The sequence below is a fragment of the Asterias amurensis genome, chromosome 21, assembly GCF_032118995.1.
Source record: "Asterias amurensis chromosome 21, ASM3211899v1".
In the NCBI taxonomy this organism is placed as follows: Eukaryota; Metazoa; Echinodermata; class Asteroidea; order Forcipulatida; family Asteriidae; genus Asterias; species Asterias amurensis.
The window spans coordinates 10,693,751-10,711,172 of record NC_092668.1 but is presented as its reverse complement, the minus strand read 5'-3'; the positions used below and the strand labels follow the sequence as shown (position 1 = coordinate 10,711,172).

General features: G+C 36.0%; 1 protein-coding gene across 3 annotated transcripts in view; it reads left to right on the top strand.

The window, feature by feature from the left end:
* Positions 1 to 9,121, top strand: part of LOC139952811 (uncharacterized) — a 28,617-nt gene extending 19,496 nt beyond the window's left edge. The window contains exons 5-7 of one of the 3 annotated variants that reach the window (XR_011787915.1): positions 6,276 to 6,478; positions 7,507 to 7,582; positions 8,986 to 9,009. Coding sequence is in view for 2 of the 3 variants with exons in the window: in XM_071952044.1 (XP_071808145.1) it covers positions 6,276 to 6,440; positions 7,507 to 7,582; positions 8,986 to 9,065 (321 nt within the window). In the remaining variant the exon portion in view is untranslated. Of the gene's footprint in view, positions 1 to 6,275; positions 6,479 to 7,506; positions 7,735 to 8,985 lie in introns of those variants that run through there. The other 2 variants (XM_071952044.1, XM_071952045.1) reach the window with 2 other exon arrangements.
* The last annotated feature ends 8,301 nt before the right edge of the window (positions 9,122 to 17,422 follow it).

Sequence of the window (17,422 nt, the reverse complement as noted above, 5' to 3'; positions counted from 1 at the left end):
AAAATAATTGATTGTGAAATTGAAGTGTACAAATGTACCTATCCATGTACAACATCCCCATGTACATGTACATTGTAGGTAAATTAAAGGTTTTTTCTCAAACATCAGGTCTTTCTTAAAACTCAATGAAATAATAATAATAATATTACTCATATAGCGCCTTTTACAAAAGCGATACAAAGCTAAAACTGAATGTATTCCCAAGATTTGAGTATGGTTTGAATTTTGATTATTGGTGAGAGTCGACCATAGAGCTAGGACCAGTGAGACATTCTTTAGTTCATATTATTGTGTAGTTCCTTCCTATCACTCGGTATTTCCTTTGGTCTTTCTCTCCCCAAATTGACAGATCGTGATGTACGCTAGCCACATTAACACCATCTGGTGTTAACCACAGTGCAAGACTTGTCCATTTGGAACTAATTAAAGCCCTAACACAACTACAAAGCTTTCTGATCATTAGGCAGGTACCTACAGGTGACCCTATGTTTAATTGGATTAGTGAAACAGGGGGGGAGACAGGAAGAGGGCCCTCAGAGGAGCTACACAGAAGACTGTTGTCAACAAGGGTGGCCTGTCTAAATGTCTAATCCAGACAAGTAAATCATCTTAAATCATTCAAGTGACAATAACATCCACATTAAAGTGTATAACAATGGGTCTATTGTTGGGTTGTAAGAGAATGCGTTGAGAAGCCTGATGGGATCTGGCATCAATCAATCTCATGATCCAGGATCCCTAAAGATGTTCCCATTGGGGATCCCTCTAGATTGTCTGGTTGGCATCAAATGGGATTTGGTGGGAAGACAAAAAACTGTTTGTGTGGTCGGGAGAACATGAAGTGGAAATGGCTATAAAGAAGTCAAGTAATTTGTGATGTGTTAAAACAAAAGTTGACATCTTTAGACTCCAGGAAGTAGGCATGGGACTTCACAGCTGATTAGCTGTCTCAAAGCAACTGTAAAGGACCATAAAATCTTACTTTGTGAGAATTGTGAAGCACTGCATGCACTGTAATTGTTATGGTTATACCAGTTGATATGGTTAGGATGACTTTTCACCCAATTTTGCAAACTTAAAGATCTTACAGATCATGTATACTTTTTTTTAGTAATTACTGGACATTATTGTCAAGAACTTAACTTGGTAAGAAGTACAGCAGCTTAGGACAGTATAAATGCATTTTGAGAATTATTTCACTTTGAAGCATCACTGGTATTGTTACTAAGGTTATGTGTATTGACATAGTTCACTCGTTTATTCACTCCGGATTTACAGCGATATCTCACAAATACGTCCACCTTTTGGAGTAAATTTTCTATGGTTAGTTTTATTGTTTGAAGGAATGAAACATTCAAATGGTTCTGAAAACCAAACATTATACAAACCCTTTAAAGTTCCATCTTGATTATGAGTCAACCTTTGTTGTTTACCAGAAAGTCATCAAAACATGAGCTTTACTTGGTAAGCCCCACCCCCTAAAAACCCTCAAGGAGCACCTCCAGATTGGCTGAGAAACCATAGTAACCAGACCAAGGGGTCACTTGTGGAGGTCATTTTGGTATTCTGAAAATTAGCCATTGGCTATTTGTTGTCTGCACCCAAATTTGATAAGGGAGAAAAACCATTGACTGTGAAACTGATTGTGATTAATTTTTTATTTAATTTGATGAATGGGCATATCAACTTTCTTTATAAAAACAATTGGCATGTACTTGTTGATTTGACAAAACAACTTGTGAGGAATTGTACTTGCATATTGTTCCCCAGAATTTGTTTTTTAATAGCAGTGTAATCTTCTTAAAATATTGTGGTGAAATTTCAACAGAAAAGCTGTTCATACTTAAAAGATGATTGTGTTAATATGAGGTTTTTAGGCTCCAATGTTCTATTTTAATTCATAATCATTTCTGTTAAAGTTCTTTTAAAAACAAAGTTTTGTAATTGTGACATCACACATATCTCAGAAAGATTGAATCAGTTATAACATATAAAACACATTTTCTGAAAAGAGACATTAACATTTGCATTGTTGTTATGTCTATAACTTCACTGTTAAACTGAACAAAGGTAATTTCATTAGCACCAAGATAACCATTTTCCCAAATAAATGGAACATAAAACAGCAGTTGGATATAGATAGATGGCTGACTCCACAGGGGCTGGGACTTACTGCTGGTATTTAGGTTTGTTGCCATGGGTTACAGGAATTTTCCCCCACAGCTGATAGTTCTCAGCATCTAGTGCCAGATGGTAGATTGATGGAAGCCTGGTCCCAAGAAGTTTGTGTTTTGTAAGTCTCCTTGAATCTGGCCTGGGTCCCCCCCCCACCACCACCACCAGCCCCTCAGGCTGTGGTAGCATTTAATAGAGGGAGAGATTCTTTGCCAAGAAAGTCATTTAAAGGTCATGTTAGTTTGTTGGTCCTTTATAATGGTATCCCCATATGGAAACCAGATCGCTGTTGTGCTGCTTCAGCAAATAGAGCTAGGAAATTTTCCCCTCATAATCCCGGAGAGTTACTGTTGCAACTTCAAAATAAACTAACACTTTAAAGATGCTATGTCAGATTTTTGGCCCAAAACATTAAAAAATTGATTTTGTTGAGTTCAACCTTTACTTTTAATGGTCAGGAACTATTACAAAAACTTAAAACCTTTCTTATAAAACACGTAAGAATTGGTCACGTGATATATTGTCGGGATCCCGACAAAAACTAATTTTGAGCACTTGATTTCACTGCTACTAATATTTGGCTGACTTTTTCGAGCGATGGCTCAAATGAAAGCTTAATACTTTCTCGACCTCTATCAAAATACCTATTGAATTATAAATCAAAATTTTTGGGCCAAATCGGCCAAAAATCTGACATAGCTTCTTTAATGGGAATACAAGTTAAATTGTAAATGGTTTGTCAGGCCTGTGTGCTTCATTTTAGAAAGGGCAAGGGCACCAAGGCATGTAGCATTTTAAGGGCACCAAGGCAATGACTAGGGGACAATGAAGGCAATTGCCTTCGTTGACTCTGAAGTATCACAGGCCATCCAAAGATCTACTGTTGCAACTTCAAAATGTACTGACAGGAATACATGTTAAAGGATTCGGGTACTTTTTCAAAATGTCCACAGATTTACATTAAACTTACAGGGTTTGAAGAGAATGATAGTGGAAAGCTTCCCTTCAAACATTACTAACTATAGGTTGTGTAGGTTTTGAGAAATGAGTAAAACAAGTCACAAAATCATGTTTGTCTCATGAGACCAAAATGACTTTAGCATGTAAAATCCCCTTAACCAGTTATGATATTATACCAAAACCATAGCATAACTGGTTAATACGTTTTTACTAAAACTAAGACGAAAATTATTACTTTACTAATTTCTCAAAAACTACAGCACCTCAGTAAGTAAAATTTCAAGGGAAGCTTTCTACTATCATCTTCAAACTGTGTAAGTTTAATGTAAATCTGTGGACATTGTGTTTTTGTAAGGAAAAAGTACATATAGGCCTACCCTTTAAATTGTAAATGGTCTGTACAACTGTATCCCCATGTGGAAAATGGATCGCTGTTTTGCCGCTTCAGCAAAGCAAAGAGAGCTTTGAGATTTTCCCCTGATGATCTTGTTGAATTACTGTTGCAACTTGGGCAGACAACTTACTCGGCATTCACTTGACTCCTTGAACAATAAGTCACTGCTTGAAATTGAATTGTAAGAACGCTGGGATTAGTTTTCTTAACTAAGCACCAACCCTTTTCATTTCATCTTTGAATTTAAAAACTTGGAATACAGTAGCAATGAAATGAGAATATTTGAACCCCCAAGTGGATTATTTGACTGTTAAAAAAGACAACCTTGAAGGGGCCTCACACTATGGAGGAAGGTTCCATGCTCACACCTACTGTTGGAGCCCTGTAAACTGTTTATTTGTGTGCTTTTCAGATTCTCAAAACTTCCTCTGGGGTTTGGGTAATCCTAGATCACCCCCCCCCCCCTACAACCCAAACCCAAAAAGTTCACTTCAACCCCCTCACCCTGGAGCATAGTTCGTTAGGGGCATATCCATAAGTCATTCTAAAAACAAACACAATTTATAAATCTTTAAAGGCAGTGGAGGCTATTGGTAATTACTCACATAAATTATTGGCATTAAACCTTAACTTGGAAACGAGTAATGGGGAGCTGTTGATAGTATTAAACATACTGAGAAACGGCTCCCTCTTAAAGGAACACGTTGCCTTGGAACGGACGAGTTGGTCAAAACAAAAGCGTTTGTAACCGTTTTTTATATAATGCATATGGTTGGAAAGATGTTTTAAAAGTAGAATACAATGATCCACACAAGTTTGCCTCGAAATTGCGTGGTTTTTCTTCTACTGTGCGAACTAACACGGTCAGCCATTTATGGGAGTCAAAATTTTGACCCCCATAAATGGCCGACGTGTTATTCGACGAGGTAAAAGGAAAACCACGCAATTTCGAGGCATGTTTGTGTGGATCATTGTATTCTACTTTTATATCATCTTTCTACCCATATGCATTTTATAAAAAAAGGTTACAAACGCTTTTCAAAGACCAACTCGACCGATCCAAGGCAATGTGTCCCTTTAAGTAACGTAGTTTTTGAGAAAGAAGTAATTTTCCACGAATTGGATTTCGATACCTCAGAATGAGATTTTGAGGTCTCAAAATCAAGCATCTGAAAGCACACAACTTCATGTGATTGTGACAAGGGTGGTTTTTCTTACCATTAGTATCTCGCAACTTGTTGACCAATTGAGCTCAAATTTGCCCATGTTTGTTATTTATGCATATGTTAAGATACACCAAGTGAGACATCCGGGCTTTGACAATTACCAATAGTGTCCAGTGTCTTTAAAGGGAAAGTACATCTTTGATTTTTTTGGTAGAAAAATTTACAAGGGTATCAACCTACATGATGGCCAAACTGTAAACACTTCAAATTGAACTTCCTATTTTTGTTGGGGGGAACCCCTTGTCTTTTTAGAAGAATGGTTTTATTGGTTTTGCCTTATTCAAGACTTTGACAGTAATATTTCTGCAGGATGTTTATGTGCAATGGTGCACTTTCCAATACCTGAGCAGCCTAACAAAATTCTTCTGAACTATCAAAAATGTTGCAACTGCTGTAGCTTCAATGTCCTTAGCAAGGAATCCAAAGTAATGACTTTGCCCTTCACAGTTCACACAAGTCAAACCTGCAAGATTGTCTAATTAACGTCACTAATCAAAATGCTAGAAAAGATCAACATTCTGATAGAGTTGAAAAGTCATTTTTACTGTCAGGGATACTTTAGAATTGTAGCCATTCTATCATATTTCAATAAAAATTTAGTAAGGTAAACTTAATCCTTTTGCATGTCCGAAGTGACATTGAACTTATCTTAGCATTGTATTTCATACTTTCATTGGTATAGGGGGCCAGTCAATGGTGTAAACGCTTAAATTTTGTCCCTCAAATGTTATTTGACCAACCTAATTTATCACAAATTGATATTTAAATGTTGCAAGACTAATTAATATACCATATAGGCCATTTGGCCTATTATAACCATGTTATAACTAACTTGTTGCTTATGCAACTCAAGTTAGCATAATTATTGCCATTTTACATAGACCGCATTATAGGCTACCTTGAAATCATAATTAAATCATGCTCCCTAAGGGGCCAATAGGTGACTTTTGAAACGCTAGGTGGCAGCAGACTTACCGATGGTATCGCAAGGTAAAGTCTGCTGCCACCTAGCGTTTCAAAAGTCACCTATTGGCCCATTAGGGAGCATGGTTTTAGTATGATTTCAAGGTAGCCTATAATGTGGTCTATGTAAAATGGCAATATGCTAGGTGGCAGCAGACTTACCTGGCAATACCATCGGTAGGTGCGCAAGCTCAGAACTACGTAAACAATGGAAGTTTGACTGGTAAGTCTGCTGCCACCTAGTGTTTCAAAGTATCCATTTCAGAGCAATCATGTTCAGACACTTCAATCTTTTTTTGCTATTACCAGGGTGGATGGTATAGAAAAAAGGCTACTTTAACTTATACTATTACGGAGTCAGTTCTTAAATTAGTATCAATGTTTCGACTAGCTCGCTCTAGTCATCGTCAGGAGTCAATTCGAATCCAGTAATAAACGCCCGTGATCAGCTCGTGATATCGAGAACTCGGGAAAGTACTGAGTAAGCTGTGCTAACACACATTGGTGGAAGGGTAAAACAAAAGTTTATCTAAATTAAACTTTCTTTTTAAATACAGGCACGTCCAAAAGGAGAGGGCCTGACACCATACCAGGGTAAGAAGAGGTGCTTTGGGGAGTACAAATGTCCCAAGTGCAAACGGAAGTGGATGAGCGGAAACAGCTGGGCTAACATGGGGCAGGAGTGCATCAAATGCCATATCAATGTCTACCCACACAAGCAGGTGCGTTTGAGTTGGAAAGACCGCTTCTAACATTCTAGGTGAGGCATAGCATTGACCACCATTACGCAAAACACCATGCAGCCTTAATAATCAAGACAAGTTTTTTTTACAAACTGGATCAGAAATAAGAAAAAGAAGGTGATTTGATGCTAGATCAACCATGACACCTCATGAACTACCACCAAGTCAGGAAAACCTGAGTTCAAGTAAGACACTCAATGTTGAGTATGTAGAAACAATATCATTTGTTTTTCAAAAAACAATGATTTTGTTTGCAACGCTATGCTATGCATTTGCCATGCTATGCTATGCATTGGCTATGCATTGTTCATGCCATAGATGCGATTACACGCCAACCCACACTTCGAACCAATGCTAACAACCAAGAACCTATGTATTTGTGGAAGAAAACAAGTTTCAATGTGATTAGTTTTGCAAGAACTCACAGATAAATTTTTCCCCCCAAAACATTCCTTGCTGCCTGCTTCATAATTTTCAACTACAACATAGATGCTTCGGAAATCTCACAAATTGCCTTGGTGCCTACCTAGGTGTGTGTGTTATTACGTGTGAAAAATTCTGTGTGGAAAAATATGTATTTTGTTAGAGCAGGTTGTTATTATGTGAAGGCATTGAAAATTATCTTAGTTCCGCCCAGATTAAAATCAGAAGCATAACATAACAAAACTGTGAAACTTTAAACTCAATTGGTCATCAAAGTTGCGAGAGAACAATGGAAGGAAAAAACACCCTTACAAGTTGTGTGCTTTCAGATGCTTCCTGAACTCAGCTGAGGTCTCGATTTCAATTCAAATTTTTTAGTGAGAAATTTTCTCTCTCAAAAACTATATTACTTCAGAGGGAGCCGTTTCTCACAACAGTTTATACCATCAACAGCTCTCCATTGCTTGTTACCAAGAAATTGTTTATGCTAACAATTATTTTGAGTAATAATCAGTAGTGTCCAGTGCCTTAAAATGCCATCCGATTGTTGGTGCTAACGCATATGTCGGCGTTAATTTTGCAATTCAGGTGATAAACTAATTTGTTTTGTTTCACCAAACAGCGCCCTCTGGAGAAACCGGACGGTTTGGACGTCTCTGACCAAAGCAAGGAGCATCCACAGCACCTTTGCGAGAAATGTAAGGCCCTGGGTTACTATTGCCGCCGAGTTCAATAAAAAAAAAACTAACACACTGAAAACACTTAGGAAGTGTGTCTTGCCCATTTCAGTTGCAATTCGTATAAACATGGTCCCTTCATGAAGTTCAATAAAACATAGCATAAATATATGCATATATTAATTTTTTGTTAAATTGGGGGCGGGGGTGGGGGGGGGCTCAGAATGACAAGGAGGTAACACATCATGTGAGAGCAGATAATTGAGCTGATAAAAGACATTTTGGGGAAAAAAATCATGAAAAAATTGCATAGTAGTTGGTTGCTATTCCTCATCATTCAATGTTTTGGGGAATAATATCTAAAACTAGCCGCTGATAACCATTTCTTTCTTTAAAGAACGTAACTAGTTAACCTTTTAACTAGTTATTTGTTGTTATTTTTATTAAAGGCAGTGTATACTTTTGGTAGTTGTCAAAGACTAATAGCTTCACTTGGTGTATCCCAAAACATGCATTAAATAAAATCATGTACAAATTTGGGCTCATTTTGCAGGTCATTGAAGTTGAAAAAAAAGGAATGGAAAAGAAAACCCCTTATTTTATAGAATGGTGAGCTTTCACATGACTGAAGTCCTTCTCAGATTAAAAATCTTTGGTGAAAAATGTTCATGTTTCTCAAAAACTACATTACTTCAGAGGTTGTTGTTTCTTAATGTTGTTTAATACCAACAGCCTGGGCCCAATTTCATAGCACTGCTAAGCAAAAGAATTTGCTTAGCATGAAATTTCTGCCTCGATAAAAACAGTATTACCAACCAATTTTCCACGTGATTTTTTAGGATAAGCAAACAACAGCTGAATACCAGTAACAAGCAACATGCAACAACAGGAAATTTTGTTGGTAATCCAATTTTTATCAAGGATGAAATTTCAGGCTCAGGCATGCAACTCTTCCGCGTTTCCACAGAATTCCGCGTTTTCCTTTTTTTTTTTTTACGTGGGAAAAAAAAAGAAAAAAAAAAAACACGAAAAAAAAATAATATTTTTTTCGGATTTTTTAAAATTATTATCCTAATATATGCCTGGCATTAACAGTGTACAACTACAATCATGTAAACTAAGCCTAGTACATGCTAAAAATGCACCTAAGAGCAAAATAAACCTGAACATTTTCTAGGGTACCATTGTGGGTATCAATTTTTTTTCAACCGGCAGTTGCATGCCTGCATGCTAAACAAATTTTTGTGCTTAGCAGCTCTATGAAATTGGGCCCTGATCACCTGTGCTCTTTACCAAGTAAGTTTTAAGGGTAATTGCCAAAGGTATACCCTTACTTTAATGTAGAATTATATATATATATATGTATGGTTATCAACCAAAACTTACAACCAATCCCCTTGGACCATGTTCTTCAATCCTACTAGATTCCTCCGAGATCCGAAGCTCATTATTCCCTCCTCTCAGAAACAAGTCTTCCAGAAATTATTTCGTCGACGAATACTAGTCAGATTGGTCAGCCAGGATATATTTTGTTTAGAAGGTGACTGCTTTATATTCTGACACCCCTATGTTTTGACAACCTTATGTTCCGAGAAATCCCTGATGATTTACACATTTAGGGGTAGGATTCAGATAAAGGAAAAAAAGAAAAAAAAACACCAGGGGGTGTCGGAACATAGAGATGTTAAAACATAGGGGTGTAACCATTTTTGCTAAAAATTCTGTTTTGGGAAGGCATGGTTTATTTTTATCCCTTTTCTCACATCTTCTGTTGAAAGTATTGGCCACAAATGCAGAGATTTATACCAAACACTTTAGTTCCTGTACATTTACCTTCGGATGAGCAAACCCCAGTACCACTGTGCCATACACAATTATTCAATTGTAGAGGGGTGTTCACTGTCTCTTTTGTAGCTTTGTAAAAGATTACCTGATTCATTTGGCATGTCATGGCCGAGAGGTTAAAGCACCGGATTCAAGCGTTGGTGGTTGATCAGCAGAGTGTGGGTTCGAATCTCGGTCGTGACACTTGCTACGTAGAATTGGGGAGGTAGTGCTTTCTGCTCTGCCGGCCAGGCTTCGGACTGATGATATCCAAGCCTACATCCATATGGACTGTAAAGGGGGTAACCCTGTTCCATCCAGCCCTAGGAGTAGGTGGCATTGGCCTCTGGAATAAAATCGTTGTAGCCCACACCTTGAAGTGGCCATCTGGCCTGGTGTGTTAAAAAATAAAAAATGTGACAATTTTCTGAGAAATACAAAATTGTGATCAAGTATGTCACTGTTCTAACACGCAAATGGCTAATTCCCTGACAGTGAAGCAAGTTACATTTCAGGTCGAAGTGAGAAACTGTGTATAGCAAGTACCATAAAGTGATATGTGAGAAAACCAAGCTATGGTAAACCATGCCTTACCTATTTAGTATACACTGGTACTGAATTCTTGACCTGATCGGAAGAATTTCCTTAAAGATCTTGTAATCATATCGGCGGTGAAGTATAATATTTTCTTTTGTGAATTTTTCTGCCCTTTGCTTCTTGCCTTAAATGTATATACCTGTACATACACTATAGGTTTCCGAGTAATTGTGTGAAAGCCCAACACAAAAGAATTTCAAGATCATGTCAAGATACAGGGTTGGACTTATAAGAAAAATTGCCAAGGAATAAGTGTCGACAAATCAAGTTAACTAGTATAATAGTTAGTCCTTAGAAAATAACAAGTGACTGACATGAGAAAGTGATCAATTTTGTGATCATTTTGATTTGATTATATAATCATGTTCATTAGGAAATTAGTTGTAGAATAGGATAAGGTTATATAGTGTTCAGTTGTTAAAGTGTAAATTTGTTAACGATGTATATGTACTCTATTGTTTTAAGTATATGTTGTTATTACGAGGTGTAATTAATTTGGCAATTAATTGATTCAAAGCACATTGGCTGGTGGACATTATGCTGAAATATTGACGGCCCCATCTTCGAATGACAGAAATGTAACCTTCAGAATCCAGTGTTTGTTTATATACTGGTTAAAATTGAAATAAGTGACTTTCAAGTTGAATTATTTCGTGTTGGTTTACGATGTTGTGATTGCCAATTTATGACATGTCATCAATTTGATTGCATAGTTTTCAACTGCAGTTATAAAGATGGCTATTTTCTATTAGAGGTTCTTCTTGATCATAATATTAAAGGGGTTCTTCATGATCATTAGAAACCTGTGGGTGTACATAGAACTACAAACTTTCACTCAGTTAATGCATGTGCGCATCCTCCCCAAATATCAGGGCCAATTTCATAGAGCTGCTAAGCACAAAAGTTTGCTTAGCATGAAATGTCTTCCTTGGTAAAAAAACAAGATTACCAATCAGATTTTTCATTTGTTGCATATTGCTTGTAAGTGGTGTTCAGCTGTTGTTTGCTTTTCCTGAAAATCACCTGGAAGTTTGGTTGGTAAACCGGTTTTTATCGAGTCAGAAATTTTATGCTTAGCAAATTTGTGTATTAATTTTGGTTTTTACCCATACACCGATGTGTGTTAGCACTGTATACTCAGTACTTTCCTGAGTCCTGTGAAAAAATATCACAGGCATGTTACTCGGGTGGGTTAGACCACCGAGGTCAAATTTGTGTGCTTAGCAGCTCTATGAAAATGGGCCCAGGTGGAGAGCATGCATGTGCAGGAACTGGGTGAGAGTTAATAACTCGATGTACAGCTTTGATCATAGTGGCACAACCCTTAAGTCCCTGAAATAACAGGAAACATGTCATTCTTTAAAGAAACCACAAAATCCAGCCGTCGTCTGTAAAGCTCTTAGCCAACTTGTCTTTGATTGGTTCTTTGCCATTTACTATTCATGCTTTTAAGTATTCGCTTTGACTAATTTTTAAGTTGTAAGTTTTTATATATCCGTATTAATATAAAGGGCTAACGTAACACTGTCAATGACAATTTAAGTGACTTGTATGCATATATTTGAACGGAAGAAGGTATGCCTTTAATAGTACAAAACTCACCATAATTTCTTTCCTAATTCTTTCTTGTTAAAAAGTTGTACTCGAAAAACCTAGTTTTATTAAGGTTTTTATTTTTACTAGGTTTGTTTTTAAAAACTTCTTTTTTTTTTTTTCCCAAAGGATTTTGAAGAATTGGCTTCTATCTATATACAGTCGGAATTTTACACTATTTAATATCTTGTTGGGTTATGTGTGTATATTATAGAGTGTTGCGAGGGTTGTGTCCTCATTTCTTTAGGGTAAAATAATGTGTGTATTTAGCTCATTGTTATAGTCAAACAAATGACAAGATTTATGGATATTTTTTCTCCCAGTGGAGGAGCTGAAGACTGAGTGATATATGTATAAATAGTTAGTAGTTAGTTGCTTTCCTTCATATAAGTACATGTTTTCAATGACTAATGAACAAAGTGTATACCTTGAACACACGGGTTTGGGTAATTTTTGTAGGACACTGAACACAATGTCCACAGATTTAAACAAAACTTACATGGTTTGAAGATACTGATGGTAGAAAGCTTCCCTGAAAATATTTCTTGCTGAGGTAATGTAGTTTTTGAGAAATGATTAAAACAATGCAATGGAATTAATTTCTGAGGTGACAAAAACTATTTTTAAGCATGTACAAAGAATTTACCAGTACTGGTGTTATGTTTTCAGGGAAACTTCCTATCATCATATCATTATCTTCAAACTGTGTAAGTTAAGTGTAAATCTGTGGACATTGTGTTTTTTGTCCTACAAAAAGTACCCAGACCCTTAGAATTGTTGGCAGTTTTCTTGGTAGTTTGTAGAAAAGTAGAAACTCCCGTTGTTTTTATAGTGGAATGTTTGTCACCTTTTGTATTACAAAATGAGTTCAGTATATTTGAATCTGGTTTTATTTTTCTAAAAAGGCTGAATACCTAGAATCAGGGCAGAGATGCATTGCATATTCCAGTAAGACAGGGTGTTTTTATATGTTATTTTGTATAAAAAGTATGACATGGGAATTCAGCAGACATGAAATTTCCTTGAAAAATTGTTAAATGGAGGTGAACCATTTCTATTCAAAACTTAGTCAAAGGCTACCAAATGTTTTGGGCAGAGTAAAAAATGAGGATAATCTGTTCCCGCTGTGAATAATTAACATTTTGGTACTTTTTAGAGCCATTCAGAACAATCAATGTGTAAAAATTCTATATTTTTTCGTAATTGTGGGTTGGATAACAAAAATCACCCAAAACCTGATCGTTGAAATTCAGTTTCAATTTAAATACGGAATAATAGAACGTCACATACAAAAACTTAAGGTTGAAAATGGTCGGTGGTCTGTTTCAGTATGGTTCAGATTGTTAAGTCCAAATTTTGGGTCGGTGGCTCAAAAGTATTTGAAAAATAATCAACATTTTAAAACATTGATAACTCTGAATTGCCTTTTAGGAAATGTAGTTTTAGTACAATGAAATGGTAATAATAGTGTGATTGAGGTACATAGTGACAATCCAGCTGCCATAAAAAAACACATTCTACTATTTTGACTTTCATAAGAAAACATATTTAACTATGTTTTTCTTATGTACACCCTGCATCTAATAGTAAATCAATGATGCAGTTTGCTAGGCTGACATACACAATAAAGGGGTTGATTTTAGAGTGTTTAAAAACAGTCTATATTTTGTGAAAGTATGTTTTTAATCGCATATTGCATGTGTTAAAATTGTTGCATTGTCATGTGTGAACACATGCAATCACCAGTGTATGCCAATTAATTGCCAATATGGAATTTCACCTAAATCTTAAAAATTCGTACTGAATAATAATCAACTCCGCAAAATGTTAAGAATTCAATGTAAAGTTGTAGTTTTTTGTCGCAGTTTAGTTATTGGATAAATCTTGATATAGTGGAATTTTAAGAGAAGTTTACCGTCTGTACATTTAGTAAGAGCTTTGATAAAACACTGTTGTTCATATTATTCTGTATCTTAAATTACATTTAATTTGTGTGCGTAGTGTACATTCTTACTGTATTCTTGCATCTCTCATTTTGAGGGGAAAAGGAAAATCCCCCCTGTTTTCATTTGGTTCGTCCTAGAACAGTGATGTTATCTTAACGTTTGAGATGTTCCATTTGTTTGTAAGGGGAGGTATACTCAATTGGTTGCGTGAGTTCGCAAGAAACTGCCATTGTGAGGACTGGTTTAATAAAATAAAGCGTTGATTACAATTAAATATTCATGATTATTGTTTTGTTAATCCAACCAAAAAAATAAGAAAAAATGAAGAAGGAAAAAGTTATTAATGTGAGGAGTTTGATGTTAATTTGCTGTTTGAATAGTAAACAGCTTTGGGTTTTTTAATACACGATATTGGATAATAATAAGTCTTGCCATGTTAATGTGAAGGATTGCAGTGTTAATATATATATTTTGTTGCGTCTCTCACTATACACTGATGGAAATTTTTATCGCTTTGTAAGGCAGAGAGTTCTTCTAAATTATCAGTATTTTTGCATGGAAGTTTATCATGGTGGAACAAAGATGTTGACTTATAAGTAGTTCAGGTTGTTATACTGTATACTTCCCTGTTGGTGGATTGAAATTTCTCTGATTAAAGGAACATGTTGATCGGTCGAGTTGGTCTTTGAAAAGCGTTTTTTACTCCTTTGTTATAAAATGCATATGGGTAGATTGATGTTTTAAAAGTAGAATACTATGATCCACACACATTTGCCTCAAAATTGCCGGGTTTTCCTTTTACTTTGCGAACTAACACGGTGGGTAATTTATGGGAGTCAAAAATGTGACTCCATAAATGGCTGGCCATGTTTGTCTACGAGGTAAAAGGAAAACCAAGCAATCTCGAGTGATACTTGTGTGGATCATTATATTCTACTTTTAAAATGAATTTCTTATCATATGCATTTTATAACTAACGGTTACAAACGCTTTTTCAAGACCAACTCGACCAATCCTTTAAAGGGTTTGGGTACTATATTGAACTACAAAACATATTTTGAACAGATTTACATTAACCTTGCATAGTTTGAAGAGTGGTAGAAAGCTTTCCTTATGTTACTTGCTGTGGTGCTGTATTTTTTGAGAAATGAGTAAAAACAATGTCACAATTTTTGTTTTAGCTTGTGCACTGTTTTAACCAGTGCTTTTAAATACCAATCCTGGTAAGTACGTTGCACATGCTAAGATAAATTTCCTCTCGCGGAGTCAAGAATTAGTTTCGTTTTCATCAGCAAGTAATATTTTAAGGGAAGCTTTCTACCACCATTATCTTCAAACCGTTTAAGTTTATTATAAATTGGTGGACATTGTGTTTTGTGTCCTTCAAAACGTACCCAAACCCGTTAAATCTATCCGTAGCAACTGAATATATTTGGCCAGATTTTTTTCATTAAAATTGTTTCAGCTTTCAGGCTGGAACTCGTCATATTTTTCACATTATGTGAAACATTCCCAGGTCTTCCACATAAATTTGCAATGTTCAAGCAATACATGCAAAGTATGATACAAATTGGGGAGGGTTTTGTTTTGTTTGATACGTACCCAAGTATGCCTACATGAGTACTTGTTGGTGGTATTGCACTCAAGTCTATGAAGTACCCAGTTGGTGGTATTGCACTCAAGTCTATGAAGTACCCAAACATTGTCTTAAAGACAACAAAATTATTTGTGAAATAAATTAACTCATTACTGTTAAGACCAGATGAACTGTGAGCCTTGTTAACCAAAAAGTACATTACATTGGAATGTATTTGTTTCCAATGTATAAGAGGTATTCAGAATATGCTTATTGTTTTTGCGATTTGAATGCACTTCATTGTGACGCACTTCGAACCACACATTGTAAGGATCAAACCTGTACACAACATAAAGAGCTTGATTTTCCAAAAAACTAAGATTGATGTTTGCTTGTTTGTTGTTTGTTGAGATGATCTTCCTGTCAAGGGAACTTGGCAAACTTCCACAAGGGGATATAAACACCAAGCTGGCAACAGCCAATCTCAATGAGCATTGATTTCACGCCTATGATTGAGTTGCACAAATCAAGAAATTGTGATTCAGTAACTAGACGACAATACTTATCCTAGTCATTGTGAAATCAGCGGTTAGCTAGGTAGGATTCAAACCCATAGCCTTGTTATAGCAAGTTGTGCAGTCTAACTACTGGACTGCACTAATGTTAAGTGCGAATCAAAATTATTTGCTAAGCAAAATGGTATGTGGCTGAATATCAGAGCGTGGGTTTGATTCCCAGTTATAACACCTGTGTCCTTGAGCAAGCAGGTAACCATAATTGCTTCTCTTCACCCAGGTGTATAATCGGAACTTGGGAGTGCTTTTATAGTGTTGTGTAGGATTAACCAATTGAAGCTACTATGTAGTTTGAGGTTGTATGCTCACTAGAAATGGTTTTAAAAGTAAGCCGGATGAAAAAGGATAACCATGTTGTAAAGTGCCATCATCTAGCTTGCTAGAATAAGTATACTTTCGAAGGACCAACTTTAGCTACCACATGTAAAGTTATAAGTTAACAATCAAAATAATAATGTTGAACATTTCTAGTGCACTGAGTTTGAAGTTGGACGCTGTTCCAAAGAGTCTTGGTGTTTTTCTTAAATCAAGCCCATATCTCTCCTCTTGCTGGTTGTCCAGTCACAAAAACAAAAGGACAAATTAACAAATCAAAAAATGGTCACCAAAAAAAGAAGAAAAACAAGTAACAACTTGAAAAAAGTTGAGAGATTGGTTGCAAATGATTAAAGAATCTCTGATATCTGAAGCGACTTGCCCTTTTGGAGGAAAGCTTTAAAGGTTAAATTGGGTTATGAGCGAATCGCCAGCTGGTGAAAGTGAAACCAACTAATTAAATTGAACATTTAAAAGATGGGTCCTTTTTCCAGCATAGCTCAAGGTTCACAATTCATTTGGGTTAATTAACACACTTAATAGTACATTATTATTAAGCCAATGTGGGTACTGCCTGTTTATATTTTGTGTAATTTGACACCGGATGGCAATATGCAGTTTCACAAGGGTTGCTATAGTTTTTATTATACGAGAAACAAAACAGTCTTTTTGACTGGCCAAATTTATGATGTTGGTCGGTGATTGATAGCCCACTGGTTCGCAAGACGTAGTAATGATATAATATACGTGTATGGTGTATATAGTAAATGGTAACCAGCTATTAATCATGCCATACTGACTATGTGCTGTATAAGTTTTTAACTCGAGTCTCTGTAAAAAAGCCACGTAGATCATTATTGCGAGTAAATTGAATAAAGCTTTCTTATTCTGGAAATTGATTTATTTTATTTGTTTGTCATGAAACAAAAGTCACAGAAATCTCAATAATGAAGTCATTGACTTTAAAGGCAAAGCATATGTTTTTGTTTTTGGATCTGTTCTAATATCACTGAAGGTATGGAGTGGTTATGCGACACAGGAAGAATAATCCGTAATGGGAATACTCAGAAACATTTCGTGAAGATACCAATGTTTTTGAACCCCCTCTCTCTCCTAAACCACACCACTTTGAAGGTCTACTTACATGTTCATTACAAACGGCTGCAGTGCTGATTGTGGTCATTAGTTTTGTTGGGGGTACTATTATCATTAAAAGTAACACGTTGCCTTGGATCGGACGAGTTGGTCTATTAGAAGCGTTTGAAACCGTTTTATGAAAAGCATATGGTTGGAAAGATCATGGAGCTATAATGAAAGATGTTTTAAAAGTAGAATATAATGTTCGACACAAGTATCACTCACAATTGCACGGTTTTCCTTTTACGTCGCGAACAAACACGGTCGGCCATTTTATGAGCATTTTATAAAAAACGGT